The sequence below is a fragment of the Orcinus orca genome, chromosome 3 (genome assembly GCF_937001465.1).
Source record: "Orcinus orca chromosome 3, mOrcOrc1.1, whole genome shotgun sequence".
Classification (NCBI taxonomy): domain Eukaryota; kingdom Metazoa; phylum Chordata; class Mammalia; order Artiodactyla; family Delphinidae; genus Orcinus; species Orcinus orca.
The window spans coordinates 36583534-36598893 of record NC_064561.1 but is presented as its reverse complement, the minus strand read 5'-3'; the positions used below and the strand labels follow the sequence as shown (position 1 = coordinate 36598893).

At 33.5% G+C, this 15360-nt stretch overlaps 1 protein-coding gene across 3 annotated transcripts in view; it reads left to right on the top strand.

Moving 5' to 3' along the window:
- GABRA1 (gamma-aminobutyric acid type A receptor subunit alpha1) overlaps window positions 1-15360 on the top strand; it is a 60367-nt gene that overhangs the window by 1562 nt on the left and 43445 nt on the right. For 2 of the 3 annotated variants that reach the window (XM_033432032.2, XM_004271963.4), the window contains exons 2-3: window positions 1225-1313; window positions 4674-4786. In XM_033432032.2, the coding sequence (XP_033287923.1) occupies window positions 1240-1313; window positions 4674-4786 (187 nt within the window). In that variant the 5' untranslated portion in view covers window positions 1225-1239. Of the gene's footprint in view, window positions 1-1224; window positions 1314-3194; window positions 3223-4673; window positions 4787-15360 lie in introns of those variants that run through there. The other variant, XM_033432033.2, reaches the window with a different exon arrangement.

Genomic DNA, 15360 nt, shown 5'->3' with positions numbered 1-15360 from the left:
TCCTGGAGAGTGCGGAAAGCATTTGTGTAGATGTATTTAAAGGCATACCACATTAAACTATAGAGTGCCTAATGGAAAATATGCTTTAAAAGACTTGCAATCCATTAATCACTGATCCTGCTAAGGAGTACAGATTCAGGGAAGTGCTAACAAATTTTACCTTGAACATTTCTCATATTATGACTGGAATCAGTTATAGCACATTCAAATAGTGTTACCATGTCTGCTCATTCACCAGGTAGTGCTCTGATTTTTAAGAATTACACAAATAGATTATAATTTTAAAAATCCTCTAAGCTTTCCATGCTCCTCCATTCCTCCAACATCCCACTACCAAGTCTAAATTCAACAGAGGGTGATTGATTGCACTTTACCTAAGAGGGAAAAAAGATTCCCTTTTTCATGCAAAGCAAAGCACTCCAGCTTCCATCTGTTTTAGATGAAACATTTTCTAGCAGCAACCTGGCAGAATCTGAGAGGGCTTAAAAGACATGTGAGGGCATGCTTGTGTGCATTTATGTGAGTGTGGTTTGTATGTGAGAGATCAGCACATGGCTTGACTATAAAGTATGTCCTTTAGCCTCACAGAAGCATTAGCGAGCATATTTAACGAGGCAATCACAGGCAGAGAATTACAAGCATGATTTCGGCATTCAACTGAGTGTTTCCTACGATTTTATTTTTTTTTAAAAAAAGATAAATAGCAGTTGCTTCTGAAATCAAGGTGCACCCAGAATCCAAAGATGAATTCAGTCATCAAAGCATATGAACCTACCCCATCACAGCCTCCAAACATGCTCTCCCTGTTGTAGACACCAGCTGAAAATTGTCAGTGCACAGTTCAGTTGTGGGAACTCAAATAAGAAAGGTCAAATTTTTCAGATGATAACAAGAAGAGAGTAATGCAAACTACATTGTAAATATAAAACCTAGAGGAAAAACAACTCACAGTTTTTATGTTAAGCAATATTGTCACCTGAGAGAATTTCAACTTGTATTCTTTTACAGGAGAAATTTAGACACTGATATTTCTGAATGGAGAAATGCAAGTGAAAGTGGAGAATGGATGGTCCAGGTTTCCATTGCTTCCAGTGAGGTGTCATAGCCCAGTGAGGTCATTTCCTGACTTCAAAGCATTTATCTGAACTGCCTCAGTCAGCCCTAGTGGTTATAACCTGATGTTTCTTGCAAGAGACATTGATCTCTACTTGTTCTACTTTTCAGCTGCACAAGCCCGCAATGAAGAAAAGTCCGGGTCTCGCTGACTACATTTGGGGCTGGACCCTCCTTCTGAGCACATTGACGGGAAGAAGGTGGGGACCCTTTATTTTAAATCTGCATGAGAATTTCTGTAACTTTTCATTTATTCTTTCAGGGGGAAGAAAATTGTCCTTGGATGAATTCATGACTAAGGGAATTCAAAAAACTTAACTGCAATAAAATTCCAGCTAATAAAGAAGAACAATATGAAAAAATAATCAACTTATTTGCATGTTGGTTAGAATACGCTTAAAACGCTTCTGTTAAGGAACGTATTAATTCAACATTTAATTCTTAAATTGAACTTTTCACTGCTCAGTTGTAACTGAACAAAACATGTGGTTTCCTAATTCACAGAAAAAGTTACCCCAATTAATGTCAGCATACTATTTGAGTTGATTTTCCAACAAGAAAATTTCTAACCAGTTGCAAAGATCATAGAGTAACTTCTAACTATGTGGAAGTGGAAAGGTTAGAATAACATTTGTAATTTGAAAGTCATAAGTTTTTATAAATGCATGTGCATTATGTTTTGAAACTGTTATTTATGTAACCAATAGAAGTAGAATATACTACACACATATTTAAGAACGTTAGATAAAACTGAACTTCTCTATTTAAGTTTAACTACTGTGGAGACAAGTTATGAGAAAAAAAAATGTAATCATATGATTAACCATATTCAAAATATTTGCTAATGATCCCATCAAATGCATAGACATATTATACTAACAAAGATACAAATGACCAAATATTTCAGATTCTCCTTTATCTGCTTTTATATTTTTTTGTGTAGTCCACTCCTGTGGCCCCAAAGAAAGTCTTAGACATATTACAAAAATCTAAGATTCTCCATAATGTAATGAAAAGTGAACCCTTATGAGTTAAGGCAGAGAGATGGAATAGACTGGAAAGATAAGGACTAAGGAGGATTTTTTAAATTGAGAAGTTGTCTATTTTTATTGTTTGTTATTGTGTATGATAAATAATGACCGCCAGATGAACAGAAAGTGCATTATTGCCAGATACTCTTAATCTGAGGAGTTAAATGTTCTTCACCGCTCTCGAAAAATTGTATGAAGTGTTGCTATTGTAATGACCTGTAGATGGAGTTAGTGCACAATGTTTTATTATATAGTGGTTCATATGGAATCAAAATCACGTACTGTAACTGACATTTCTCTACAAATTATATATTCAGTTTAGGAAACATTACATTGGCATGAGTATTTAATAGCAAATAAATAATCTTGATCTTTATCCTAGGGTCATTGTCTGACAATTACATAGTAAATTAGAATTAAAAATGAAGCATAACCTGATTAAGAAAAGCACATAAAAGAAAGATTATCATTCCAATTGGCAGAGCAGAACTGGTTCTCTGGGAGGGAGGGAAAAGTCTCTTCTGGCATTTGTACTCCAATGCAAACAATTGGTGAGTACAACATTTATAAAATAAAACCAGGGGGAAAAAAAGCATTTCCTGAATTTGACATAAGCTATGAAAACAAAGAGAATGCAGGTATAGGTAGTAGATCACCCCATATTTTGGGAATCATATTAACAATCTAATTTGCTCTGTCATATCACACCATCTCATCTTTTTCTCCCTTCTTATTTTAGTGATTCTTCCTTAGACTACTTGGTCAGGCTCTCGTCACAACTCAAAGTGTGTTAGCATTTCTTTTCCACCTTTATCAAGATGACCTTCCAGTATCCTTGAAAGATGCATGCATGGCAGTAGGTTTTGTGACAATGAGTTTTTATAAATAATTGTATTCAGAAAACTATTTTTGCTTTACTGCTGTCATCTGCTAGCAAGACATCCTGGAAGACACAGCGCTCGTTGAAAATTTGATTTCAAAAACTAGTAAGATCTTTAATTCTGCCAAAGGAGAGTAAACCCTCAATCTGCACAGTATTAATGTTGAATTTAGGAGAATGGAGAACTATTTCATAGAGGTACATTTCATATATTTCATATCATGAATAACTTTTAGTTATAATAGCTTATTAAATTAAAATTTTATCAGAAAAGTTTTGCATTTTGCCAGTATAACATTATTACCCAAATAATAGTGTTTGTTTTTGAATTGATACTTTGATTATATTTCTTGCTTCTGTCAAATCAGTGAACCCTGGTTTCAAATGTTATTATTTTTCTTAGATTGATCAGTAATATAAACACACAAGAGAGATGCCAAAAGCATATTAAATTGAAAGTGATATGTTTGTGTCCGTTTTTTAGTTCACACTCTATATTCTTTTTTTTTTTCTTTTTGCTCAAGGTCAGAGCTATCATTGAAATATATCAGTAAGTGTGATCCCTCCTAACATAGAATACTCTTCTCTCAAAGGATTTTGGAGGTGTCATTCTAATCATTACATAAAATATGATTCAAGGAGCATAGATAGTAATGTGATTGATGTAATAAATAAATAATATGTGAACTGCAGTCATTATGTGGTCAAAATTCAAAGACTAGTAACGACTGGTAAGGGATAAAAACTAGACCTTCACATAGAAAGACTTAAATAGGAACAATTACTCTGATATAGAAGAATGAAAATAAAGTTTTAGACTAAAAGTTAAAGAAAGCTGGATTCTAGTTCAAACTCTACAAATGGCTGTGTTTTCCTAAAACGCTAATCCTGCATTAGTTTAGTAAAACCATAAATTAAGAATACTGGACCATATCTTTTCCAAGCTATCTTTTACTTCTAAGACCAGAAATGACAAAATTCAATTAATTAGAGGTTTGAATAGACAAATTATAAAAATTGGTTCATAAACCTTAAGAAGAATGGAAATTACACACTGATGTGAACATGTAATTATCCTAAGAAACAAGTTTTATCTATTTTTCTCATCTAAATACCAGAAAGAACAACAAAAACACAAAACATAGATATATATGAAGTGGATAAAGGGACGGTTGTTGGTAGGTGAAATTTTAGGATTATGCTACACGTTAAATTAAATGAAAACAAAGCTATTACGTATTTTGGTAGCTCAGAAATACATTTTTTTTTTAATTTGGGAAGAAGTTTCCCAGATCTAGGTTTTTTACTAAAGTGCATTAGTGTTCTTGCTTGCTCAGAGAAAACATTCATTACAACATTGTATACATGCTGAGAATTATAAATGTAAAGACACAACTCATTTCCTGTAATTTCCTTCCATAGTTAGAAATATTAGAATAAAGAGCATATCATCTATGAGAACAAATATGAGAAAATGGTAAGAATTAAACTATGACATCTTTTTACTTTACCAGAAGAAATTTTCAAATTAAGATTCAATAGAAAGGAAGTTGGAAAATTGCGGAAGGTTTTATTTGGAAAAAGTAGAAATGTATAATTTTAGTAGAAATGTATAATTTAGATATTGCCTCCCTTTACATTTTTTTCAGCTATGGACAACCCTCATTACAAGATGAACTTAAAGACAACACCACTGTCTTCACTAGGATTTTGGACCGACTCCTAGATGGTTATGACAATCGCCTGAGACCAGGATTGGGAGGTGGGTAGCATTATCGTGTTTTTATTTTACAGAACAATATTAAACATTTACTATTAAAGTATTGCTTCCCTCTACATGTTAAAGTAATAAGAATGGAAGCACGTAGTGTAATGACATCCTATTTTTAGTATATTGCTCAATATTAATTCAATTTTCCACGGTCATCCCATGCACATACCCATACGTAGTAGAAGGCAGATTCAAACTTCTCATAATGTCATGAAATAAATGTTACATTTACTTGACAATCAATCTTTTCCATGTATGATTTGATTTTACAAGGGAAAAAGGGGGGTAATATCATCTCTTCCAGCTCAAATACTGCATCTCTGTTTCATTAGGCATAGCTATGTTTGCATTTAATTCAAGTAGAGTATCTCTGAATCTATTGCTCTAAACATTTATTTGGGAATATTACATATTGATCCACTATTTTGTGTTAGATTACCCCCACCTCTAGGATAAAAGGTGAATGAGATAGATGATAGTGTGTGTTTTGTTTTGACTGTGAATTTAAACTTAAACCCTAATTTTCTATAGTTAAAATGTTTTGGGTTTTTTTTTTGTATACCGGTTCATTGGTTTTACTAATGAATTTCTACTCAGGAAGAAGTTAGCACTTAATAATACAGTATTTATAACAATAAGAGTAAATAGTGCAAGGCATTACACACTTATTTAAATAGTCCTTGAGTAAGATAATCAACCTATCTTATTTAGTTAAACAAAGACTAATGAAGCCAAAACAAAATATTGATCTCAGAGTAAAACAAGTGAAGCAAGGAAAAATATTATTGTTCAAAGTCACATAGGAAACCAAGGATAGAATCTATGACTCCCAACTATAACTTATGCTGCACTCTCTCCAGAGCATTTGTTGAAACTATTTAATAGCAATATTTAAATTACAATGAAATGACAATATTAAGAAATTCATCTCCTCTTCATCTAGACAGCAAAGTTATGCAAAGAATAAGAAGGTTAAGAATTCAATTTTTGATTTTACAACAGAATGGTAACATGGATTTAGTCTTCCTGTTAATACTCTGGGCAGTGTAATGACACAGATATGGATCATAGGTCTGTTTTGAGGCTGCCAAATGTCATTAGTGTCTCAGAGGTTTAAGGAAAACTCCTTTATCGAAGACATGACTCGGATATATGTCAAAGGTCTTACCAGGTGTCCTTTCCTATCAATCTCAAGCATTCGTTCTAGGACACACTATACAAATTCCTCCAGGTTTGTACTCCACTTGGTTTCCTTTCACTAAGTTCTTTGAAAAAATATTAAGGAACAAAATGCATTGGTCACAAAATGGAGTGCATAAATGTGTATGTGATGTATTAATATGAGGTCTGTGTATATCTAAACCTCTGGAGTGGTTTCAGGAAAATTGTTCTTGGTTCATAAAATTTGAAATAAATTACAAAGACTGCAGGTGGGGGAGGAATGTACAAAAAGAAGAAATTCAGGACAGTGATAATAACTTTTAAAAAGAAGACTTTTAAAGTACTAATGGGCATGCATCTGATTTCTTTACTTCTTATTCTTCCTTCTCCATGATATCTCCTTAGAAAATCAGCAGAATTTCATAACACATCTAGAAAATCTTATCTTCATTCTAGTTTAGGAAATCCCATTTAATACTTTACCTTGTGAATGTGAGTATCCTCTATAAGTTCTGTGCATAGTTTTCAGTTTGTTAAACAATTTTACACATACACACACACACACACCCCTTCTTTAATAATCAGCTGTTTGGTCGTATTGTTATTTGGAGTACAAATAACAAGCCCATGACTGCTCATTTACATTTAATTATGTGTAATAACTCTTTAATCAAATATAGTATAAGCAGGAAGCATTTCACCTACTCCTCATATGCATACCTAAGTCTTGGAGAGCCACAGACCTTGAGGATGTATAATATAGACTAAGAATGGGTCAAAAAGCTAATTTTCAAGACTCAAGATAATGGTGGATTTATTAACAGAAACAACTACATTAATTCAGGCTGCAGTTTTGGTGGAATCTACTTTATTACCTACTTAATCCCGTCAAAATAACAAAAATAGATATTTAAAGAAAAGAAATAGTAGTTGTCTAAATATAGACAAGATAGATTCTTTTTAATTGAAATGGATATAATATGTTACAGTAATAGAGAATTCAAGGGCTCAGGAAAATCAAAAAGAATGGATATGCTTTAATTTTTGCTAAAGATGATTTTTCTGATATTTATGATTTCTGGAAACAGTGATTTTGAGATTATGATAGACATGAAAACAAATTAAAAAGTAGCCCAAATAGTTTCCTCTATTTCTATTTTATCTATCATCCTGGAGCATACTGCAATTAAATCTGATGGATTTGAGATTTATGAAAAAACTTTAATACTAACTAAATTTTTGTCATTTTTTTGTCATGCTTTTTCAGTCTTAAGGGATATGATGGCATGTGTTTATTACATATATAGCATGTGTTTACTACATATATCTGCAGAATCATTAACATGTTTAAATACATTTTGAGAATGTTTATCTGTCTTTAGAAAACATCTTAACGTGTTTAAGTACATTTTGAGAATGTTTATCTGTCTTCAGAAAACATCTTAAATATTAAACACAGATTTTAGATATTTTATAAAACATAATCAGCTACAGAATAGAGAAAAAATGTTAACACCATGATTTTTGGATGCTATAAATTGAAATTATCTAATATATATATTTCTGCAAAATTATTTAATTTTATTTCTTTATCATAGATTTCTGGTAAGCTAAGTATGACATGCATTCCAGTAGCTCTCCATTATAAAAATGGATTTTTTTACATGATCCATTTGCTTTCAGATGTAAAAACTATGTAGAGGCAATACTTGAAAGATTATCATTAGCTTATAAGGCGGTAAAAATTTCCTCTTAGTAGGTTCATGATCACAGCTGGGATAATCTTCTCTCGCAAGAGATAGGAGCCCACCCTCTTCTTTATTATGATAAAAGTCTGGTTTTATAAAAATAACAACATTGTGCAGAAGGCAGGGATATTTTGTTCTGAATGTCTTGAGAAAATATAGAAATGTGATAAGCTAAGACTTGAGACTAATGTAAGAAACTCTTGTACATGCAGATTCATCATGACCTGTTTTTCAGAAACACACACAGAATCCAAAAGTGTAACATTATTCTTTGGAGATGTACACCCTGGATCCAATAACTAAGAAAACAGATATATAACACGGTTCATCCAGATGATAGGAATCAGTTGCAGATTTTGTAACACTATTTCAAAAGGCTATCTTTTCAGGGTCAAGAGCAATCCTGAGAAAGTAGAAAGAAAAGGGCAAACCAGAGATATCCTGGAAGACACGTATCTTTTTAAATAAAATAAAAGAACTAAAAAGGATAGACTGTGTGGAATTCTAATAATATACTCTATTCAAGGATGTAAAGAGAAAAATATGTTGGCAAGTTCATATTTTAAGTATAAAATTAATGAAGAAAGCTTTAAATAGACTTCAATTGAAATAGTCAGTAGTCAGAAAATACAAATCGAAACTGTCAGTGATTGTTGGATTCATTCTCATTTAATATCTCTTTCTTTGAGGACAAGACACGGAGGGCTGGTTCTTCCTTGCAATCAGGGCCTGAAGAATGTTTTTGAAAAGCTCTTGCCTAAAGCATCGTCACTAGAGAAGAATAAAATGGTTGAGGGAGGGGAGGAGGTAAAATCCAGAAAAAAAAAAAATGGCAAGAGAAGAAAGAAAAGGTTACAGAAGAAAGGAGAGCAAAAGAGGGCACTGAAAATAAGGAGAAAGAACAGAGAAAAGTGAGAGGGTGGGAGAAGGCGAAGGAGAGCAACTTAGAGAAAATGGAAAAGGCATGTGTGGTAGGAGGCTGGGTAGGCTCAGGTGTTCCTTGGTTAATCAAGATTCCTCTTTTTGCCTTAAATCAAGACCAAACCAATCACCTTCTGGGAAAATTAATTTCCTCAAGGTTTCTCCTTATTGACTCTGAATCTAATAAACGAAAGAAGCCTGAATTTTCTCCAACTTCCGAAAAAATTAAATGATGCTCCCCCTGAATTACACCTATCTGGGTAAAATTTCAGCCACCATCGTTTTGGCTTTCCCTGCACTCTGGGAGAGGGAGTAAGAACAATCCAGAAACATAGATCCAAAACTACATTCTGAAGAAAGTTTTCAGATTTTTAAGAAGTAATGCCCTTCCAGTGACAGCTTTCCCTTCCTTTCTGCCACACCATATATACAGGCTACATCTCTCTTTCTTTTGAAAGAGTACACGTGTGTACTCATCATGTGACAAACCCAGATGGATGGGGGGAGAAGTAAATAAGTAAATAGGTAGGTAGGAATGGAGGTAGAGAATGGGCTTTATTCCTACTATATGCTTAACACATTTAGTTAAGATTTTCTTCTTTTTCCTATAAGTGTTATAGAATTTGGGGGAATTTTTTTGTTTGTTTTAGATTTTACTTAATTGAAGCTATCAGTTAGGTGAGTATTTGTGACTGGAATGTAGCTGGGATTTTTCCCTCAAGGTATTTTAGCACGACATACTATTTAACAAACAATCTATGCTTCAAAGCAGACTTACTCCTTATCTTCTTAATTTTCCCAATTTTTGATTTTTTACACCTGTATGAGACCTTTTAGACTTCATTTAGCCCTATTATTGCCAGAGATCTTAGCTTTAAGGTATAAGCATCTCCAAAAAGGCAAGGAGACTGGTTGGATATGAGTGATACTGGCAAGGTGGTACGGGCTCCTTGGGGAATTAGCTTGGGATATTGGGTTATGTTTCTTTAGGTCAAAATAAGTAAAGGTGGGAAACTAAGAGTGTTCTGGAGAAAAAAAATCAGATTAACTTGTGAAATTTTGTGCAACTCTAAACTTTAGGTGACTAGACTTTGTTCTATCTCAAGATGATATCTGATATTCATGTGATCTTTTATTATGTTTTTGTATCCTGTGTGATGTTGAGATCAGAGGCAACCATTTTATTCATGTTCACCTAACTTAAAACACACATTTTGTATTTATATTAAAAAGCCAGAATTTCTAAAATTTAGAGGGCAAGATATCCGTGTCACATGTGTTCACCTTCAATAAAATAAAAAGATTCTAAATTACTGACAATACCCCCCCCCAAATTTAAAAAGGTTAGATTTATCCAATATTTTTTTATTGCTGTTGTTACATTTTCTTTACCAGATAATGGCTTTTTGTATCAGCTTTTGAAATTCTACTCTGGAATTCTTTTTGAATTTTCTATAGGTGTATCTGGTGCTTTTAATGCAAGGTGTGGAACAGATGCTCAGACTTTGGCATACTGCAATCTATTTACACTGAAATACTATATCTAGACATTCTATAATTCAGTTGAATTTTAGAGAAAAAGCAGTTACCAAAAACCCAAGAGGAATTGTTAAAATGAACAGAGAACACCTTTTAACTTTTACTGGCTGAGAAATTCAGTCAGCTCATGAAGCCAGCTCATCTAGTGAATCCAACTGAGATGCCCAGAGGAATGTTCTAGCATATTTAGAAACTTTCTGCTTCCATCTTTTTCTATTGTATATAAATCATCTTGCCAAGCATTTCCTAAGATAAAATGTAGCCACTTGGATTTTGCTAAAGTTATAACGGCCAAATTATTAGTAAACAGATGCAGTTTATATTTTGTGCAGTTACTTTTGGACTTTTTATATAGTTTCCATTTCCTATCTTGATTCTAGAACCAATGTGAAATATTAAGAAATATACATATTTTTTTTCTGTGTATGATTTTTTTTTGCAGCCTGAACTTGAGTTCTTTATTTGAAAAATAGTGTTTGTAGTGTTTCTGAGGTAAGAATCCCATATTTGAAAAATAGTGTTTGTAGTGTTTTTGAAGTAAGAATCTTATTGTTAATAGTCATGGACTCTGCCATTTTGAAGAACTTAAAACCAAGTCCTAAGTGGATGCCATATCCCTCCATAATATATATAATATATAATGATATTATATTATTATTCTCATATAATTAAAATTCAATAATAGGAACAGAAAGTAGGATACCTCAAAGCTACTGCAGGTTAGGCAATTTTGATCAAGACTTCTACAGACCAAAAGAAACCTATTCCTCCAACACAGCAATCACATTCTTCTCTACAGCTTTGCTCTCTCCCAATAGAAAATGCCATGATGTAAGGAGGGAAGGAGGCAAATTCTCAGTCGAGAAGAAATAAATGTCTCCTGTAATAAACTTTACCTTTTTTTCCCTGGGAGATTCTTGTATCATCTGAGTTCTTGGAATCTGAAAACACAAAGGACCAGGTACTGGTTAGACACCTCGAAATGTGATTTTCTACCCCATATCCAGGTTTAGTAGCTGAATATCACCAACATTAAGTTGCTCTACGTTATCAGGGAGGGGAAAATTGCCAACTATTCTGAAGAATTAAGGGAATGGAAGTGAAGGACAAGGAGCAAAAATGTTGCCCCAGGCAGATTGGTAGGGAGCTGAAACATTGTCCAATCCAGGAGTATAAACTGATGGTTATGTAGGGAGCTCAGGATACTTTCAATTTCCAAACAGGACCATTTCAAAGTGGGGTTTTAAGAAATACTTTATTATGATGACTAATGTTAGCCAATTCATTCTCCATATAGTGACTGCCTCTGTGAATTAATAGAAGCAAAGTAGCTTGAAGGAGGCAATAAACCTCCTTCATTAAGTTATGAGTACACAGAACTGGGCCCAGTGAATATTATTCTGAGTTCCTCAATAGACAGCATTTCCAGTGAAAATAGGGCCAATGCCATATTAAATAAATTGTTGTAATAGGGATTCCTAAGGAAACACCACCTACAATTCTTCACTATTGATTCCCTCTTCCATTATTTTTAAAATTACAGTCACTCTTAAAATCCACTTTTCACACATCAGCTGTCTTCTTAAACTGCAAGTAACATTCCTTCACTTCATTACCCAAAGACATTGCATTAGAACAAAGGTCAGCTGCTTCTATAAGAAGCTCTTTAGGTGTGGCCCTCTTTCCTCTAGAGTGTCATCTTGTACCGTGATCACCAGCTTCACCAAGCTCCAGATGTACTGGACTTTCTGTTTCTTAAGTCAAGCGCATCTATTCTCACCTCAGTTCTTCACCTTATTCTTTCCTCTCCCTGAAATGTCTTTCCCTGTCTCTGTTCATCCTTGAATTTTTCTCACCTTTTAGGTTGCAGTTCAAATGTCATCTCTTCAAAGACACTCTTTCAGAACATTTATAATGATGACATTAACTAGTATAATTTGTGCATATGTGTTCATACACAACTACGTATGTAATTCTTCCTATCTATCTATCTACCTACCTATCTATGTTTCTAACCTATTTACCTAAAATATGTTTTACCTAAGGTTGTGAGATATGCTACAGAAGAAAAGGAGCAATTGCACTTTTGCTCATCAATGTATCGATATTACTATTACCTAGAACAGTGCCTTCCTGGCACATAGAAAATGCTCAGTAAACATTCGTTGACTAAATTAATGTACCCAGTAAATACATCTCAAAGTGTTTTCGGCATTAAAATCTTATTTGACCCTCACTCTAATTCAATGGAGTTGACTGTGCGGGTATTATTTCTTCATTAAAGAAGTGATAAAACAGTCTCAGGGACATTAAAGGATTGTACCTAAAGTCACACAGCTTGTTCTCTAGGAAAATCAGAGTTAAAATCCAAGTGTTTTGACTCTTAATCCAATGTGCTTATTACTCACTATACTGCACTGCTTTTCTCATTTCTGCCTCAAGCACTAATCATCTTTTTGAATTATCACTTCAAAACATCTGTTACTTCAAAACTTATCAGCAGGATATCAACATTGTAGGAAATCCCCAGTAAAAAACAGATTTACTGCTGTCTAGCTGTTATAGAGGGATATAATATAGTGTGTATATATATGTGTATACATATATGTGTGTGTTTGTGTATATATATGTGTGTGTGTTCATATATGTTTATAAATTATATATATATGTTGTATGTAAAACATATCTTTGAAGAGTGTGCTTGTTTAAAGACTGATTTTAATTAATTTATCATCATAAACTTCATTTACATTGACGTACTATATTAAGATATTCTTAGGCACTGCAATAACAACCATCATCATCATAACCTCATTTTATATAATTCCATTCTATCTTTATCCTTTGAAAACTTGAACATGTGTATTCAGTTATACTAATTTGAAAGAATCTGTTGATTTTTTTACATTGGACAGAGAAGGATTATTGTGATGAAAATATTTGATTGAAAAAAATTATTTGCTGAATTATCTACTCTCTGAACATTTCTTCCAACTGAGTTATTTTAATTGATTTCCACTTGCATACAATTTCCTCATTACCTAAGAGGTTCATTCATGTTTAACTTTGGCTAGGTGTATAATCTTCCTAGCTGAACTTCATCAGAAGTTCCTGACTCATGCTGTATGCTCTTAAATAGAATATATCAAAGCAAAAAAAATATTTTGACTTTTCCTCATGTGACCCGTAGAAAGGCCTTGAGTACTTTATAGGTATTTCTAATAACACTTTAGAGTCTAACGCTAAGTCAATAAAGTCTAGTATTAGAGCACGTGATTTAAATTCTGTTTCAATGTTCCTTAAATAATAAATTATATATGTATATTTTATATATATATATATATATCCCTACAACAGGGATTTCATGTTGAGGGGGGGATGACAAAGTTTTTCTTGAATTGGGAAAAAATAAGGTTCCTCAGCAGTTGCCCTAGCTCTCAGCCAAAGCACATAGGTATGAGCTCATCTTCCATTTAAGCCTGGTACACCTGAAGAGCACTTGATTACAAACCGCCATTTCTTTGTCAAAAAAGCAAGTTAACCATGCCTCTATTTACAGTTTGGCTGAAGTTGATTCACAACAACCCTCTGTCTTGAACCTTTGCATTCCAGATTATAAACTTTCTATTTTAAAGCAGAATGACTTCACATGCCACTCACGGACTCCCTGGTGAGCTGGAGTGAAAGACACACTTTGGTCAAAGGATCCTATTCCTTGTCTCTGAGATGGTACTCAACTGAGTGAGAATGTGGTTTGAGGATAATCATTAAGTGTATACTTGAATAGAAAAAAACATGTAAGGGAATACATCAAGATATTAACAGTAGATTTATGTGGAAAGTGGTATTCCAGGGAATTTAAATTTTTTAAAATATTTTTCTGAAGTTTTTAAACTTATACTATGAACTTTAAAAAATTTTTATAAACAACATAATATGTTATATGGGCCTCATGCTTACCCTAAAGCTTTTGTAATGTTTTAGAGTAGCATTCCCAAGTAAGTTTGGGAAACACAGAGGTAGATGATGTTGACCACGTTTTTATTTAAAACATGGTTTCTTAGAGACATTAGCATGCTAATGTGCAAGACAAATCTTTCGGAGGCATACATAATAAGCAGAGTTTTACAGCAATGGAAACTTCTTGCTCCACTGCATACTTACTAACAGCTGATGACAAATCAAAGAAAACTGTTTGGATGTGTGACAAGGGAAATATATTAGAAGGGAAAATATAGAAAGTGAGTGTTCTCTTCTGATTATCTTACACCCCCCAAGTTGAAAATGGAATCATCTGCTAACAATCTAAAATCAGCAGAGGGAAATAGTCCATATATTTGGCAAGTGGATAGCTCACTTCTTCAGACCATTTTATCATGCTAGATAAAACAGATTTGTGGTGTGTATGTGTCAATCACAATCTCCCAATTTATCCCTCCCCCACCTTACCCTCTGGTAACCATAAGTTTGTTTTCTACATCTGTAACTCTATTTCTGTTTTGTAAATAAGTTTGTTTGAATCCTATTTTTTAGATTCCACATATAAGTGATATATGGTATTTGTCTTATTCTGTCTGACTTACTTCACTCAGTATGACAATCTGTAGGTCCATCCATGTTGCTGCAAATGGCATTATTTCATTCTTTTCATGGCTGAGTAATATTCCATTGTATATATGTACCACATCTTCTTTATCCATTCCTCTACTGATGGACATTTATGTTGCTTCCATGTCCTGGCTATTGTAAATAGTGCTGCTATGAACATTGGGGTGCATGTATATTTTTGAATTATGGATTTCTCTGCTGGATCATATGGTAGCTCTATTTTTAGTTTTTTTAAGGAAGCTCCATACTGTTCTCATAGTGGCTGTACCAATTTACATTCCCACCGACAGTGTAGGAGGGTTCCCTTTTCTTCACACCCTCTCCAGCATTTAAAAAAATAAAAAAGAAAAGGTTGGTTGCCCCTAAAATATCTGGTAAGCCAAGTTGTGTAAAGCTAGCTACCTTGGGGAGTTACCTTAAAGTGTAGAAATTATACCCTCCTCACACCCCCGAAATGGATAATAGTGATAAAGGAGTCCAAGAGAACCATTCCACACCACCAAGCACTTGCAAGTGTGCAAACTGAGATTCGTATATATTTCCCAAATGATTATGCATTTAATGACAGATCTCTGCTGTAAAAATAAA